A 16,026-nucleotide genomic window follows, 5' to 3' on the forward strand; every position below is an offset into this window, starting at 1 on the left:
ATTCGGGCGTACTGAGCCTTTCTGTGGTGAAGGCCCAAACCGATTTACTGTGAGCTGCCATCTTCTGTTTGCTTGGTGGGCACCTGGTGCCGCTTTCCAGGTTGTACGTGTACCGCCTTCCTGGCTGTACCGTGTGTGTCTGAAGGAGCCCTGTGCTTTCACATCCGTGACAGTCGCCATCCAGATTATTCTGTGGGTACAGGACTAAGTGTGTGTCCACCTGCAAGAGCACTGAGGCCCTCCGTATCCACAGAGGCACGTCCGTGGGCCACCTCGCTGGCCCTCGCTACCGCACCCCGTGCCACCTCGCTGTCACGCAGTGTGCCTGACTTGCCACGAGCTACGTCAGCTGTCAGAGTGCTGTGTCTAGCATTCCTCGCTGACACCCGAACGAGCAAGCAGCCCTGCCCGTTTCCTCAACGCCGGAGAAGACAGTATTCGTTGTAACAATCACGCTAACAAAATGAAACTTCCTGGCAGATTAAAACGGTGTGCCGGACCGAGACTCGAACTCGGGACCTTTGCCTTTCGCGGGCGAGTGCTCTACCAACTGAGCTACCCAAGCACGACTCACACCCCGTCCTCACAGCTTTAATTCCGCCAGTACCTCGTCTCCTACCTTCCAAACTTCACAGAAGCTCTCCGGCGAACCTTGTAGATCTAACACTCTCCGCAATATCCTTTCTTCCAGGAGTGCTAGTTCTGCAAGCTTCGCAGGAGAGCTTCTGTGAAGTTTGGAAGGTAGGAGACGAGGTACAGGCAGAGGTAAAACTGTGAGGACGGGGCGTGAGTCGTGCTTGGGTAGCTCAGTTGGTACAGCACTTGCCCGCGAATGGCAAAGGTCCCGAGTTCGAGTCTCGGCCCGGCACACCGTTTTAATCTGCCAGGAAGTTTCACATCAGCGCACAATCCGCTGCAGAGTGAAAATTTCATTCTACGCTAACAAAATGTTGTTACAGACACCGCTGTTTCACAGATGTCTTCGGCTGTAAGACACTCATCAGCCTTCAGGCCTCAGCCTCCGACACTTGTGACGTTATCACCTCACCTGTCCAGTCTCGACGCCCGTTGATCTCTTAACACAGCGAGTGACCGATAAAATACTTTCAATGACTTCTGACTGTGTTGTTTCGTATTCTAACAACGCTACCACAACAAAGGTCAAAAATTAATTATGATTGTAGTGTTGCTCACGCTGCAAAATATTGCATTTTCGGGCAACAACAAATTTATATTATGTGGCAGGTGTCATTAGAGCACAGTTAATAAAGTCATTTCTTGAAATAATGTATAAACTAGGCACTCATCTTTTCGTGTTTCCCACGCTGGTCTCGTTGTGAACTCATGGCTCAATCGTCGAAAATCTAGGTATTGATGATTCCAAGCTCGGATGCAAAGAGGCCTAGGTGTTATTCTGCGATATTCAAAAGTTTTATAGATGTGTTTCATAAACCATTCTTGAAGATTAAACTTTTGCAAGTTAGGACAATGGTGATGTAAAAAAGTAATCAGCACTCCGAATTTAAGTTACACTTCTTTTTTATTACTTTTATTGCAATATCACGTAACTCGTTCCAAAACATCACTTCACAATATAAAACATACTTGAAAATATCTTCCTCACTGTTAAGGTTCACATTTCATAAACTGACTACAATTTGCGTCTTTTTAGCATGACGACCAAAGCTTGACTCTCTAATAACCGCTTACGCGCCCAAAAATCAGAATTACAAGTACGTCAATGATCATAGTGACAAAGGAAAGAATACACATAAGAGTAATATCATTGCAGTATATACATATCGATGTATCGAAGTACCTCTACATTAATGAAATCAAATCTGAATGTTTTCATAGAAATATGTTAACTATTTAACAGAAACACAGTAGAATTTTGCTGGTATCGAGAGGTTGAGGTGAGGTGCCGTAATGGTTACGTAATTCAAATACCATTACAGTATGGATCTAACAGAGTTGATCTATGTTCGAAGACGAGTCGTATGAGTGTCTCATAAGCAATCTCATCTGTAGACTGACTACGTTTTCCCAGTATTCTAGTAATGAAACCTCCATACTAAGACAATAATGTAGCAAGAACTACAAGTGCTGATTTTAAACAGTCACTTATTCAAGCCATTTTTGGACGCAAAGCTATTTGGGACCAGAGGCGTATACACCATTGTAACCGCTTCACGATGGATAACATGAGCTGCAATAATTTTTGGAAACTAGTTCCTTTGTTTCGCCTAATTTATCGTTGTCTTTTTTTTTAGTTAGAACATCAGCACGAAAATTTATAAGTAGCAGATGTAGTTCACGAAGTAGATGCCGATAAAAAAACTTGACGAAATATTATCTCAGAGTGAGTGTTCCTACGAATTGCTCTTCAACAGACATTACATTTATAGTTTTGGGTCATTCATCATATCTTACACTATTCTGGCTCAAAATAATCTAAGACGTCCGCAGTATGGTGTGGACGTGCTCCACGCTGCATGAACCAGTACTTTCGGAGCTTTCGGACGCGTCTTGCTGCCGGAACAAATTCATGTTACAGTAACAGTCTGTATTTGTCTGCTGTGACAGGTCTGCCAATAAAAAGTGGTCCAACGATCCACTGTGCTCTGACTGCACATGACACAGTGACTTTTTGTCGATTCTCAGTAGGCCAGAGATTCCAGTCCTGTTCGTTGAAGTACCCATGTAGCTGGAAGTGTGCCTCATGATACGAGAATGAGATTTTCACTCTGCAGCGGAGTGTGCGCTGATATGAAACTTCCTGGCAGATTAAAAGTGTGTGCCGGACCGAGACTCGAACTCGGGACCTTTGTCTTTCGCGGGCAAGTGCTCTACCAACTGAGCTACCCAAGCACGACTCACGCCCCGTCCTCACAGCTTTACTTCTGCCAGTACCTCGTATCCTACCTTCCAAACTTTACAGAAGCTCTCCTGCAAACCTTGCAGAACTCCCGAGTTCGAATCTCGGCCCGGCGCATAGTTTTAATCTGCCAGTAAGTTTCAAATATAATATGTATCGACTGCCCCAACGGCTGATACAGTTGAATTTTGTGATGGAAAAACTTAAGTTTGTCTTTCATTATTGTTTGGAGAGACCGTCGTGACGTCATGAGATGATATGCTGCATGTCTTGTACGTATAGCGGGCTCATAGCTGAATAAAGTACGCACTAGTTCCACAGTCCACAGGGTTACAACTGAGTCTGGTTGCCGTAACTGGCCCTTCCTGGCACCATATAGGGATCTGGTCTTTTCAGAACAATTCATCAACCCGTTAAGAAACAGGGAAAACATTACACAAGATCTGTGTCAGAGGACGCTTAAATTTTGTTGTCTCAACTTGACTTCAGTTCTGTTCTGTGTTCTCATCGAGCAGTAGTCATTCCTGATGGTGCTGTTATTGATCAGTATTCTGTTGAGGGCGCGTCTCACCGCCACAGTACATCCAGAATTATCGTAAAATGTCAGTGTTGTTGTTTCCACTCTGAAATATGAACTGAGACATCAGTGAGCCGTAGAGTATTCACAGCTACAGTACAAGAATATCACGAGGAGAATCATCTACGGCACACAGTCAAACCACAGCCGACAAATACCTTCTAATACCTGTTTTGCGCCACCTTTTAATTTACTTCCTATCTTCAGCTTATATGGCAAGTTGGATTTAGATTTTTTCAAGGGAGCAGGCTACTTACGCTGTAGGGAAATATAAAGAAGCATTTAAAAGCAATAGTACATAATTGTAGCTACATAAAGTTAAAATAAGTAAAAACAATTAATTATAGTGAAATATATATAAAAATATGTAACGCGAAACGAAATATACCAACGTCGCCGGCCGCGGTGGCCAAGCGGTTCTAGGCGCTTCAGTCCGCAACCGCGCGACTGCTACGGTCGCAGGTTCGAATCCTGCCTCGGGCATGGATGTGTGTGATGTCCTTAGGTAAGTTAGGTTTAAGTAGTTCTAAGTTCTAGGGGACTGATGACCAGAGATGTTAAGTCCCATAGTGCTCAGAGCCATTTGAACAATATACCAACGTCAGCAACATAATTCGTGAAAATTAAACTAAAAAATGTTATTACATAAAATTTAGGGTTTTATTGATTACTTGTCATACTGAGAGCATGCACTCCGTTACGTGCAAACTTATCTCAGTGATGGGCGCTATCGAAAATCTCTATCTCCTCGACAACCCACTACATCCGGTTATCTTTATATTTAAAGCGCGGCTACAGCGGGAGTCAACAAGTCTAGTAGGGACAACGAACTACTCCTAGAATACAGGTGAGTCGGTCTGCAGTGTCAGTGTGCCTCTGTCTCTTCTGGTGCCCTGTCCACTGTTCTTGGTGTAACGTAATTTAAGCTTTGCAACTAATGTCTCAGAAACGTCAGATCTGACGGATGTCCTTTCTTGGGACCGTCAGGCGTATTTCCACTTTTGTTTACGAAGATATTTTCAATCCCATTTTTGTAATGTGGAGGTGGTGTCGACCTAAAAATAGATGGCTCATGGAATGTGTCCTCCGATGCTCAGTATGTTATTGGAAAGCATCGATTTGTACTCATTACACAAAAAATATTGGTCAAAGTTTATAGGATCTGCCATTGTCAGGTGATGGAGATAAGCAATCGAATATTTTCTTAAAAATGTTTTAATTATATTGATCACAATAGCACATAAATTTACAATGTGGGAGTACTAGTTTCGGTTACTAGACAATCATCTTCAAATCAATCTTACGATAGACACAGTGCCATTGTACATGTAGGCTACAGAACCATCATCGATGAATGTATCTTGGAACATACCCATTAAAGAGTCAGGTTTTAAATGCACTATTGGTCATACCAACGAAGTTACTCATTCTGAACTACGCTTACTAACAACAGTATATTAGACGGCCATTATATTATTGCATGTGGGACTGAGAGCTCCTCGATAAGTTTTTATCGTGATATTTCACGAGCACACACTGAGCCATTTGATGATATATGTTCAATTGTCTTGAAATCAGTCTCAGTTCGATGCTCTTTCCTTAGTCAGCACTGTACTTGTTTACTGTAACGTGTTTCCGATAACGGCCACGGGAGGCCAAGTGCAGTAATATCGTGGTCGCGAAGTACTTGAATACAATGATCGCGACTTCCTTGTTAGTAAGATGAATACGTCAGTGATAAAAATATTTTTTATCATTGACGTATTACGCTTACTATTGAGGATATTGTCATCATTTTAACTTACTCAAGTACACAGTTCTTACAAGGGAACCTCCCCATCGCACCCCCCTCAGATTTAGTTATAATTTGACACGGTGGATAGTCCTTGAAAAACTGAACACAGATCAATCGAGAAAACAGGAAGAAGTTGAGTGGAACTATGAAAAAAATAAGCAAAATATACAAACTGAGTAGTCCATGCGCAAGATAGGCAACATCAAGGAGAGTGTGAGCTCAGGAGCGCCGTTGTCCCGTGGTTAGCGTAAGCACCTGCGGAACGAGAGGTCCTTGGTTCAAGTTTTCCCTCGGGTGAATAGTTTACTTTCTTTATTTTCGCAAAGTTATGATCCGTCCGTTCGTTCATTGACGTCTCTGTTCGCTGTAATAAGTTTAGTGTCGGTGTTTTGCGACCGCACCGCAAAACCGTGCTATTAGTAGACGAAAGGACGTGCCTCTCCAATGGGAACCGAAAACATTTGATCACAAGGTCATAGGTCAACCGATTCCTCCGCAGGAAAACATGTCTGATGTATTCTATACGACACTGGTGCGTCACATGACAGGAATATGTTGTCGACCCACTTAACTTGTACACTTGGCGAATGGGTAAAAGGATTCTTCTACTTTGCCCGATTTAGGTTTTCTTGTGGATGTAACAATCGTCTGAAAATAAAAACTAAACTTTTCACTCGAGGGAAGGATTCAACCAAGGACCTCTCATTCCGCAGCTGCTCACCCTAACCACGGGACCACGGCGCTCTTGAGCTCATAGAACCCTTGATGCTGCCGATCTTGCGCACGGACTACTCAGTTTGCATATTTTGCTTATTTTTTTCATAGTTCCACACAACTTGTTCCTGTTTTCTCGATTGATCTGTGTTCAGTTTTTCCAGGTCTATCTACTGTGCCAAATTATAACTAAATCTGAGGGGGGTGCGATGGGGAGGTTCCCTTGTTAGTAAGCATGGCTCGGCATTGAGTAACTTTGTTAATATGACCAACAGTGTCCTTAAAGTCTTGCTCGTGAGTGAGCATGTTCCGAGATACACTCACTAACGATGGTTTTCTAGCCTACGTGTCCATAGGTACTGTCTATAGTAAGACTGATCTGGAAATGGTTGTCTAGCAACCGAAAGTAATAGTCAACAAATTGTAAATTAATGTGATATTGCGATCAACACAATTACAAAAAAAAATGAAATTGATCAAAGTGCAGTTTTGTACCTTTAGTTGACTGCGTGCTGAAAGGGCATCACTACCCGTTAGGGAACACATGGGTGATCGCTGACAGAAACAGCAAGTTGCGAAGAACTTACAACGTTACCATCAACAACTCGGTAACACACCTCCGTAACACAACAGCCGTTCTCAGTCGCTCTTCAGAACATTTATTATAATCATTATTTCGCTGCCTTACGTTGAATTTGATTACAAGACTTTAAATCAAACGTGTTACATTTGGGAGAGGCTGCTTTTTGAAATTAAAAGAGCAGAATTCTGTTGGTTGTACTTATTTTGCCTCCTGCCTGCCATTTCAAATTTTTCGCATCTGCAACGTTCTCCTGGAGTTAAATAACATTATTACAATTTAGACTACTCTTTTCACTTGAGTCAGTAACTCCTGTTCCAGGTATTCCGTAGATATCTCCCTCATGCTTGCAACATTCCTGAATCCATTGCACAAGAGCTTTGTAAGCAATGACTTTGTTAAATGAGGTACTGTTTCCCGATATTGTGTCTACGAATGAAAAGCTTGTCACTTGTTTTATCCAAAAATTATTCAATCTAATCATTCGGCTCACATTCGGGCGCATTGCCATTCCCGTGACTCGGTATTGATGTAGCTTAGGACTTCCATGCTTCACGTCTGAATAAACTTCATACAGAGTGTATGTTTCTCAGATGAGGGTTAGCTCTCATGTTATGAGAAAGGACCCTGTGTCATGGACAAACAATGATCATTCCACATTTTACCATTTTAACTGAGTAGTTATTCACCTTCTCAAATACAACAGAAATTTTCTGTTATTAGTCATTTCTGCTTCTTACTAATACTTTTTCAGGTCAGGCAATTCCGTCCACTACGATAATAGTACGTCTACTCATTGAGCTTACCGAATGCATTTCGTGGTCAGACATTTCCGTCCACTACGAAAACAGTACATCTGCTCACGGAGATTGTTGTCTGGCATCCACCATAATATTACCGAGTTAAATTCAGAATAATTTCAGAGGGTGGCAAAAATAAATGGGTCACTTGCCATGTGGTAAGGTTACATCTGATATTTTATTCCAAATCATTAAGATAAGGTGTCAATAAAGCTAATCCGATCTCTTATAATTTTCTAAAGACACCTCAACGTCAGTTGGTATTCCTCGTTACATTATTCTGTCACTCCTGTCACGGTGTCGTTGGGTCAATGAAATTTGTAATATTCGAAAGTGAACGAATTTTACAAAGTGCGCTTGAATGTGATATATGTTGCTAGCGTATCGTCTGCTGTGTAAAGTCACTATGAAAGCCTAGGAAAATTGTGAATATTGAAAAATTCGCAGACATTACGTTGTAAACTGGTCCGTAACATATGACCTGACTGCTGAACATGTATAAGATATTAATATGAATGAATCGTCACAACTTCGAGGCATACGTCTGCGAGCGTATTCCTTTTAAAGGGAATTGTCCACCTTTCTGGAGAGAGGCCTTCCTATATTTCGTCGTCCTTTTGGCTTACCTATACTCAAGCAAGACAGTTGGAACTCCATTTGTTTCGTTCGCTCAAATACTCTTCCCATTTTAGTTTTTCGATCTCTGTCTTATCATTTGTATTGCATTCGTTCCTTCCATATGTCATTGATTCATTTTTGTAGCACGTCACACGACTTGAAAATCCCTATTCTGCAACTTCTGTTTATCTCTTATCTACAAGGAATATAGCATATCTTCTAGCTGAAAATTGTTGAACTAGGTGTTCATTCCATTTTTTACAAGCTAGTTAGCAACATCTAAATATTTTCGAAGTAAGTAATATGAACAAGATTTAGATTTTAAAGCAGTTCATATTGTAATACAATAAACATAAGTTTATATACACCATACCCCAATGAAGCTAATTTGCACTAGCGTGGAGGCATAGGAATATAAAAAAAATTTACATTTCTGCTGAGAGAAAAATCTTTGTTTAGTATGTTACATCTAGGTAACGAACTTCAACTCGTTTTCGTTCAGAGGATATTTTTTCGAGTATTACAGTAATAATAATAATAATAATAATAGTTATAACAGTAAGCTAACAATAACAATAATAATAATATTGAACATCACCATTATAATAATAAATGTACTACCAGCGTCATGGAGATTTCTTAAGTCCTGCTTACCTCACGGGAAATTCTACTGCAGCAAAATGTAGCCGTTTAGGAACGCTGGCGAGATTGTAGCGCGAAAATTAGCTTGAGAGCTTGTCGTTAACTTAGACAGCTCTAACGCTGGATAATTCTCCAAGATTTTTTTCCTTATGGTCCAGACTAATTCTCTTTTTTGAAAGTTCCGCTTCTATAGAATATGTTCTCGAAAAGCCATTTAAATATTGTTTTTGGGATAATTTAGAATTATGTGATGTTAGAATATTTCAGTTGACGAAACGACTATCCGTGTGACATAGTGTGAAATACCACTGTCATGTTCACAGTTTTCTCGAGTATATCTTATAACGGAGAGCTGCGCCATTTCTGTGGCTAGCAGCACATCAGAAACAACTTTGTTGAAAGTTATGTTGTATTCATATTTTACTGCTTGTGTTTTAGTGTACTGGGTGGCCGCCACGATGAACTCTACGGTCAACGACGCAGCACCGAGAGAAGCGATGTCTTATGACGAGAGAAGCGTGAAGGATGAGCCTGCAGAAGAGTCTCCAACAGCCGCAGGTGAGTGCGTGTCTAGGCGTGCGATGCGAGCCGCACCTCGTCGTCTGCTGCGATCACACCCCGGTGGCAGGGGACACACAGCTAGCCTTGTGATGGAGGGACACAGGTGCAGGCCTCCTAGCTCCAGGGGTAGCAGTCCCTCATAAGCTGATGTTGGCAGGACTGTTCGGACGCCTTCATAGCTGTTAAGGAATGAAGGGTTGATTTTGAGGCGAGCCAAATTTCAGTATTCGACGTACGAGAATAAGCTACCTCTCGACGAACAGAGCTTCCTGCTGCCGTGACGTGTTGGTACGCATCTGTGGAACAGCTCATAATTAAAGCCTACTCTCAGGCCACATAGCTGCCATCTCCCAATATAATTGGTTATTCTTGTCATAGGAAAAGAAGTGGCAATACTTAGCCAGATTTCATGTAACTCTCTCAGTGCTAAGGATTCACTACTAAAACAATAGGCCTATGAGATCACATATGGGACAATATTAATCAAACTCATTCTTAAGCGGACTTCCAGGAACAACCCAGTACGGTTTGTGTTGAAAAGCAAAAAATGGTTCAAATGGCTCTGAGCACTATGCGACTTAACTTCTGAGGTCATCAGTCGCCTAGAACTTAGAACTAATTAAACCTAACTAACCTAAGGACATCACACACATTCATGCCCGAGGCAGGATTCGAACCTGCGACCGTAGCGGTCACGCGGTTCCAGACTGAAGCGCCTAGAACCGCACGGCCACACCGGCCGGCTGTTGAAAAGCACTTTGCTTAATCAAGGCATTTGCCCTGGCTAGAATACGTTGGTATTATTTAGTAGCTGATTATAGGAAATATTGTCTTGAACGTTTTAGAGGATCACGGCACCATAGTTCCCGTTGGTTAATATAGCAGCATTCCCCTCAAACTTTTGTTTTGTACAAAACCTCTAATAGGTATAGTTCAAAAGCAAATAAAAAGTAATATTCGGCTAAAACATACAACATGATGTATTATCTTTGACCCCCTCCCTATTATGGTGCTTCTAAGATGAAGCATTACTAAAAAACTAGAAAAAACGCTAGGTGACGTCAGCTCGTTGTTGGAACCACAGATAATGACACATCTTCAGGTTGAAATGCCAACAACCTTAATGTTTTTTAGATGTCGAGATACCATTGTAACACTGGACAAAATCATACAACAGTTTAAATGTGTAAGTATTTACTTTGAGACCGTGATTTGTTTGCGTGCTTGCCTGCTTAGCACAGTAGTTTAGCCTACATGTGTTCCCTGTTGATATAATCTTGGTCAGCTTAGTTTTGCTACATAACTTCATTTAGGCGTAACGTGAAACGTCAACTGCCTTTTCAGCATGTTATTCTTTAGCCAAATATGGATAGCCAGAAAATAACATTGGGGCACTTAATTTGGGGGTGGAGTACTACGAATTACAACCTTTATGTAATTGTTTTGGATAAATACTTTCAGGATTGCTCAAAAGGTTCATATTGTTTGGATACGTTTGGGCACATCTAGTTGGCTTGTCTGGAGAACACTGTGTTTGGCAGATTCATGTTAATGCCCGGTGAAGTACGGGGATGAGACTGAATGATTCGATTTAATGGCCACCTCCATTTCTATAAATGAGCTGTGGGTTCTTGGAATATGAATGTCATAGACCAGGGGAGTGCGGCTTGTCATTTGATACATAAAAGGTCGTGGTGTACGGCCATTTTGGATTATGACCTCATTGTCGCTTTATGTAGACAACAGTTGCGGCATCTCTTGGGCCAATTTTAGCGCATTTTGCATTCCAACTTGTCATAGAAGCGCTTCCTTATAGGTTAGCTCCTAGCAGTAGTTAAAAAGCTCACAGTGACCTAGGAAGTGAACGAGTGCGTCGTGTTGCAGTGAAGTGGTGGCGCATCCGGCCAACGGTGGAGCCGCTGGTGCTGCTGTTCATGTTCTCCTACCAGCTGACGCACTCGGTGGTTAACGGGCTCTTCCTGGAGCGCGTGTGTGGCTCCAGTGACCCCAACGTGTGCACCAACGAGGACCGCACCTACTCCAGCACACTCAACACCTGGAGAGGCATCATCGAGGCCACCGTGCCCGCCATTGTGTCGCTCTTCGTTGTCAGCTGGAGCGACAAGTTTGGACGGCGACCCATCTTCATCTGGTCCTTTGCCGGTATGTGCAGAAGGTGTCTTTGACTATTCAACTAGATTTCAAAGCTGCCCTTGCTTCAGAATTAACGCGAGTTGTACACACTTGTAAAATAAGATCTATCGTGATTGGTCTGTCTCTGAATAACGTCCTGCTAGTGTGTGTCAGTTTCAAAATCGCCCCCTCTCTTGCAGGGAACGCCATCACGTACGGCGTGTTCTCCGTGCTGTCTGCGATTCCAGGCCTAGCGCCGGAGTGGTTGCTCATGCCGTCCATAGCGGCCACCTTCAGCGGCGGCCTGTTGATCCTCATGGCTGTTGCCAATGTCTACATCGCCGACGTCAGCCCTGTGGGGCAGAAGGAGCTCAGGTAGATACTCGAGGTTTAATACATAACTTACTCTTTTACATGAGGCTGTTAATGAAGCATGTGCAACTTCAGTTCAAGGTTTCTTTTTTTATGTCAATGTCCCCGTATTCAAATGTTCAAATGTGTGTGTGAAATCTTACGGGACTTAACTGCTAAGGTCATCAGTCCCTAAGCTTACACACTGCTTAACCTAAATTATCCTAAGGACAAACACACACACCCATGCCCGAGGGAGGACTCGAACCTCCGCCAGGACCAGCCGCACAATCCATGACTGCAGCGCCTTAGACCGCTCGGCTAATCCCGTATCCCCGTATTCAATAAGAGTATCACCTTGTAACCTAAAACAGTAAATCGGCGCTCATGGCTACTTAAAGACACGAACTTCTAAATATAAAACAATTTCATACGGTCTGATTACTTTAAAATGAGTTAATGTTTTAAATATTTTACCTTAAGTATGTAAAATATTTATGGTTGTAGACATTGCAGTTTTCGGCATATATCAATGTTTATGACATCGTATCTCCTGAACTATCCGTCAAAGAACGATACAATTTTGCAGTCGCGTTCAGTGGTGTTTGTCAGCACAGTCTACATAATCTGTTCTGAATAACGATATTAGTAAAGATGCAATAGATGCGGAAGTTTTCTCCATGAACAGCAAAAATACAGGACGCGATAGACATCTTTATTTTGTGGGGATGTCAGCGAGAAAAAGTTCGTAAGGGTCTAAAATTATGTCTATAGTTTGTTAGAATTCAAAAAGTGTTATCATTCTGAAATACTGAATGAATATAGTCGGGAAATTGCATGCCTTTAGTTACAATGCCTCAAAACATATACACAGCGCGTAACAATAATGCTATATTAAACCTTTAACGTAAAATTATTCCTTTTAATGTTAAATTATAACAGCATTTTAAAATTTAAATTCGGCCAATAATTAAAAGAAATATTGAAAATGAAATTTCTGTTCCCCAGGAAGTCGTTAGATAGGCAACCTGCAGTTCGGCCTGGATGACCAGGCAACCATTTTTCCATTTCGTAAATAGATACTGTGCAATAAAATCAATCATTGTTGCTCATACTGTTAGCAAAAATGTTTGATGCTGCTAACATTGTTAGCTCACAGTCAGATGTAGTCTTTGGATTTGGTAAAATCGATGGAAGACCACGAATTTATAAATCATTTATCTGAGATCAGTATGCAATGTAATTAGTTTCTCATGATTAAGCTAAACCATTTTCTGTGTCATTGTTATAATAATGTCACAATCATCATGAGTTGCTCATCAATGTAGTGGGGCATTAAAAAGATATCTTAGGGTAGGCGTGTACACGTGTTCGTAAAGCCAGCGGCATGACGTATAACCAGGTTAACTTTCACATAGTGTAAATACACTACTGGCCATTAAAATTGCTACACCAAGAACAAATGCAGATGATAAACGGGTATTCATTGGACAAATATATTATACTAGTACTGACATGTGATTACATTTTCACGCAAGTTGGGTCATAGATCCTGAGAAATTAGTACCCAGAACAACCACATCTGGCCGTATTAACGGCCTTCATGCGCCTGGCCATTGAGTCAAACAGAGCTTGGATGGCGTGTACAGCTACTGCTGCACATGCAGCTTCAACACGATACCACAGTTCATCAAGAGTAGGGACTGGCGTATTGTGACGATCCAGTTGCTCGGCCACCATTGACCAAACGTTTTAAGTTGGTGATAGATCTGGAGAACGTGCTGGCCAGGGCAGCAGTCGAACATTTTCTGTATTCAGAAAGACTCGTACAGGACCTGCAACATGCGGTCGTGCATTATCCTGCTGAAATGTAGGGTTTCGCAGGGATCGAATGAAGGGTAGAGCCACGGGTCGTAACACATCTGAAATGTAACGTCCACCGTTCAAACTGCCGTCAGTGCGAACAAGAGGTGACCGAGACGTGTAACCAATGACACCCCGTACCATCACGCCGGGTGATACGCCAGTATGGCGATGACGAATACACGCTTCCAATGTGCGTTCACCGCGGTGTCGCCAAATACGGATGCGATCATCATGATGATGTAAACAGAACCTGGATTCATTCGAAAAACTGGCGTTTTGCCATTCGTGCACCCCGGTTTGTCGTTGAGTACACCATCGTAGGCGCTCCTGTCTGTGATGCAGCGTCAATGGTAACCGCAGCCATGGTCTCCGAGCTCATAGTCCATGCTGCTGGAAACATAGTCGAACTGTTCGTGCAGATGGTTGTCGTCTTGCAAACGTCCCCAGCTGTTGACTCTGTGATCGAGACGTGGCTGCACGATCCGTTACAGCCATGCGGATAAGATGCCTGTCATCTCGACTGATAGTGATACGATGCCGTTGGGATCGAGCACGGCGTTCCGTATTGCCCTCCCGAACCCACCGATTCCATATTCTGCTACGGGTCATTGGATCTCGACCAACGCGAGCACCAATGTCGCGATATGATAAACAGCAATCGCGATAGGCTACAATCCCACCTTTATGAAAGTCGGAAACATGATGGTACGCATTTGTCCTCCTTACACGAGGCATCACAACAACGTTTCACCAGGCAACGAACGTCAACTGCTGTTTGTGTATGAGAAATCGGTTGGAAACTTTCCTCACGTCAGCGTGTTGTAGGTGTCACCACCGGCACCAACCTCGTGTGAATGCTCTGATAAGCTAATCATTTGCATATCACAGCATCTTCTTGCTGCCGTTTAAATTTCGCGTGTGTAGCACGTCATCTTCATGGTGTAGCAATTTTAGTGGCCAGTAGTGTAAATGTAATGGGAGAACAAATGAGCATTTGCAGCATGGAGCTGTTCGCGTCTGATGAAAGGATCTCTCCTGCCACCCAGAACTCTCTGCTCGCAGACTGGGTATAGTGGACGTCTCGATGTACTCGGCCCAGATGCTGGCGTCAGCGCTGTCCTCGCCGCTGTTCGTGGCCCTCAACTACTACGGGGTGTTCGCGCTGGCCGCCGGCCTCATGCTGCTGTGTCTGCTCTACTCCATCTTCCTTCTGCCGGAGACCACTGCGCCCTATACGCCGCCTGAAGACGTGAGTTGCTGGCCTTGCGGCCGACCGAACTGAACACATTACTCGCAACGTAAAAGATCCATAATTTTTGCAGAAATTGACGTCAATGTCTCTCGTGTGTTCAGGAGAGCTGCGGCTGCTGCAAGGGGATCTTCCGCCCACAGCTGGTGATCAACGCGCTCAAGACGTCTGTGATGAAGCGGCCTCATCACGGACGCACAGTCGTCCTCACACTCGTCTTCGTGGCCGTCACTGGTACCGTCATTGCCCAAGGTACGGCCAGTTCACACATTCACCATCGACACAATATTACGAACTTATTCTTATTACAGTAATATTGGATCTGGTAATCAACAATGTTGAAGAAAATATTCCACATGCACTGACGAAAAAAATTTAACCCCAAACAATAATTAATGTTGTTGCTGTTGTGGTCTTCAGTCCTGAGACGGGTTTGATGCAGCCCTCCATGCTACTCTATCCTGTGCCAGCTTCTTCATCTCCCAATACGTACTGCAGCCTACATCCTTCTGAATCTGTTTAGTGTATTCATCTCTTGGTGTCCCTCTACGATTTTTACCCTCCACGCTGCCCTCCAATACTAAACTGGTGATCCCTTGATGCCTCAGAACATGTCCTACCAACCGATCCCTTCTTCTTGTCAAGTTGTGCCACAAACTCCTCTTCTCCCCAATCCCATTCAATACCTCCACATTAGTTATGTGATCTACCCATTTAATCTTCAGCATTCTTCTGTAGCACCACATTTCTAAAGCTTCTATTCTCTTCTTGTCCAAACTATTTATCGTCCATGTTTCACTTCCATACATGGCTACACTCCATACAAATACTTTCAGAAACGACTTCCTGACACTTAAATATATACTCGATGTTAACAAATTTCTCTTCTTCAGAAACGCTTTCCTTGCCATTGCCAGTCTACATTTTATATCCTCTCTACTTCGACCATCATCAGTTATTTTTCTCCCCAAATAGCAAAACTCCTTTGCTAGTTTAAGTGTCTCATTTCCTAATCTAATTCCCTCAGCATCGCCCGACTTGATTCGACTACATTCCATTATTCTCGTTTTGCTTTTGTTGATGTTCATCTTATATCCTCCCTTCTAGACACTATCCATTTCGTTCAACTGTTCTTCCAAGTCCTTTGCTGCCTGTGACAGAATTACAATGTCATCGGCGAACCTCAAAGTTTTTATTTCTTCTCCCTGGATTTTAATACCTACTCCGTATTTTTCTTTTGTTTCCTTTATTGCTTGCTCAAT

The 16,026-nt window shown here is 42.8% G+C and overlaps 1 protein-coding gene across 1 annotated transcript in view; it reads left to right on the forward strand.

Moving 5' to 3' along the window:
• The window catches only part of LOC126162520 (proton-coupled folate transporter-like), a 67,642-nt gene that overhangs the window by 25,698 nt on the left and 25,918 nt on the right, over nt 1-16,026 (forward strand). Inside the window, exons 2-6 of the mRNA XM_049919094.1 lie at nt 9,043-9,162; nt 11,050-11,328; nt 11,499-11,673; nt 14,578-14,764; nt 14,869-15,016. Of these exons, the coding sequence (XP_049775051.1) occupies nt 9,063-9,162; nt 11,050-11,328; nt 11,499-11,673; nt 14,578-14,764; nt 14,869-15,016 (889 nt within the window). The 5' untranslated portion in view covers nt 9,043-9,062. The remainder of the gene's footprint in view (nt 1-9,042; nt 9,163-11,049; nt 11,329-11,498; nt 11,674-14,577; nt 14,765-14,868; nt 15,017-16,026) is intronic.

This window comes from Schistocerca cancellata, chromosome 1 (genome assembly GCF_023864275.1).
Source record: "Schistocerca cancellata isolate TAMUIC-IGC-003103 chromosome 1, iqSchCanc2.1, whole genome shotgun sequence".
NCBI lineage: Eukaryota > Metazoa > Arthropoda > Insecta > Orthoptera > Acrididae > Schistocerca > Schistocerca cancellata.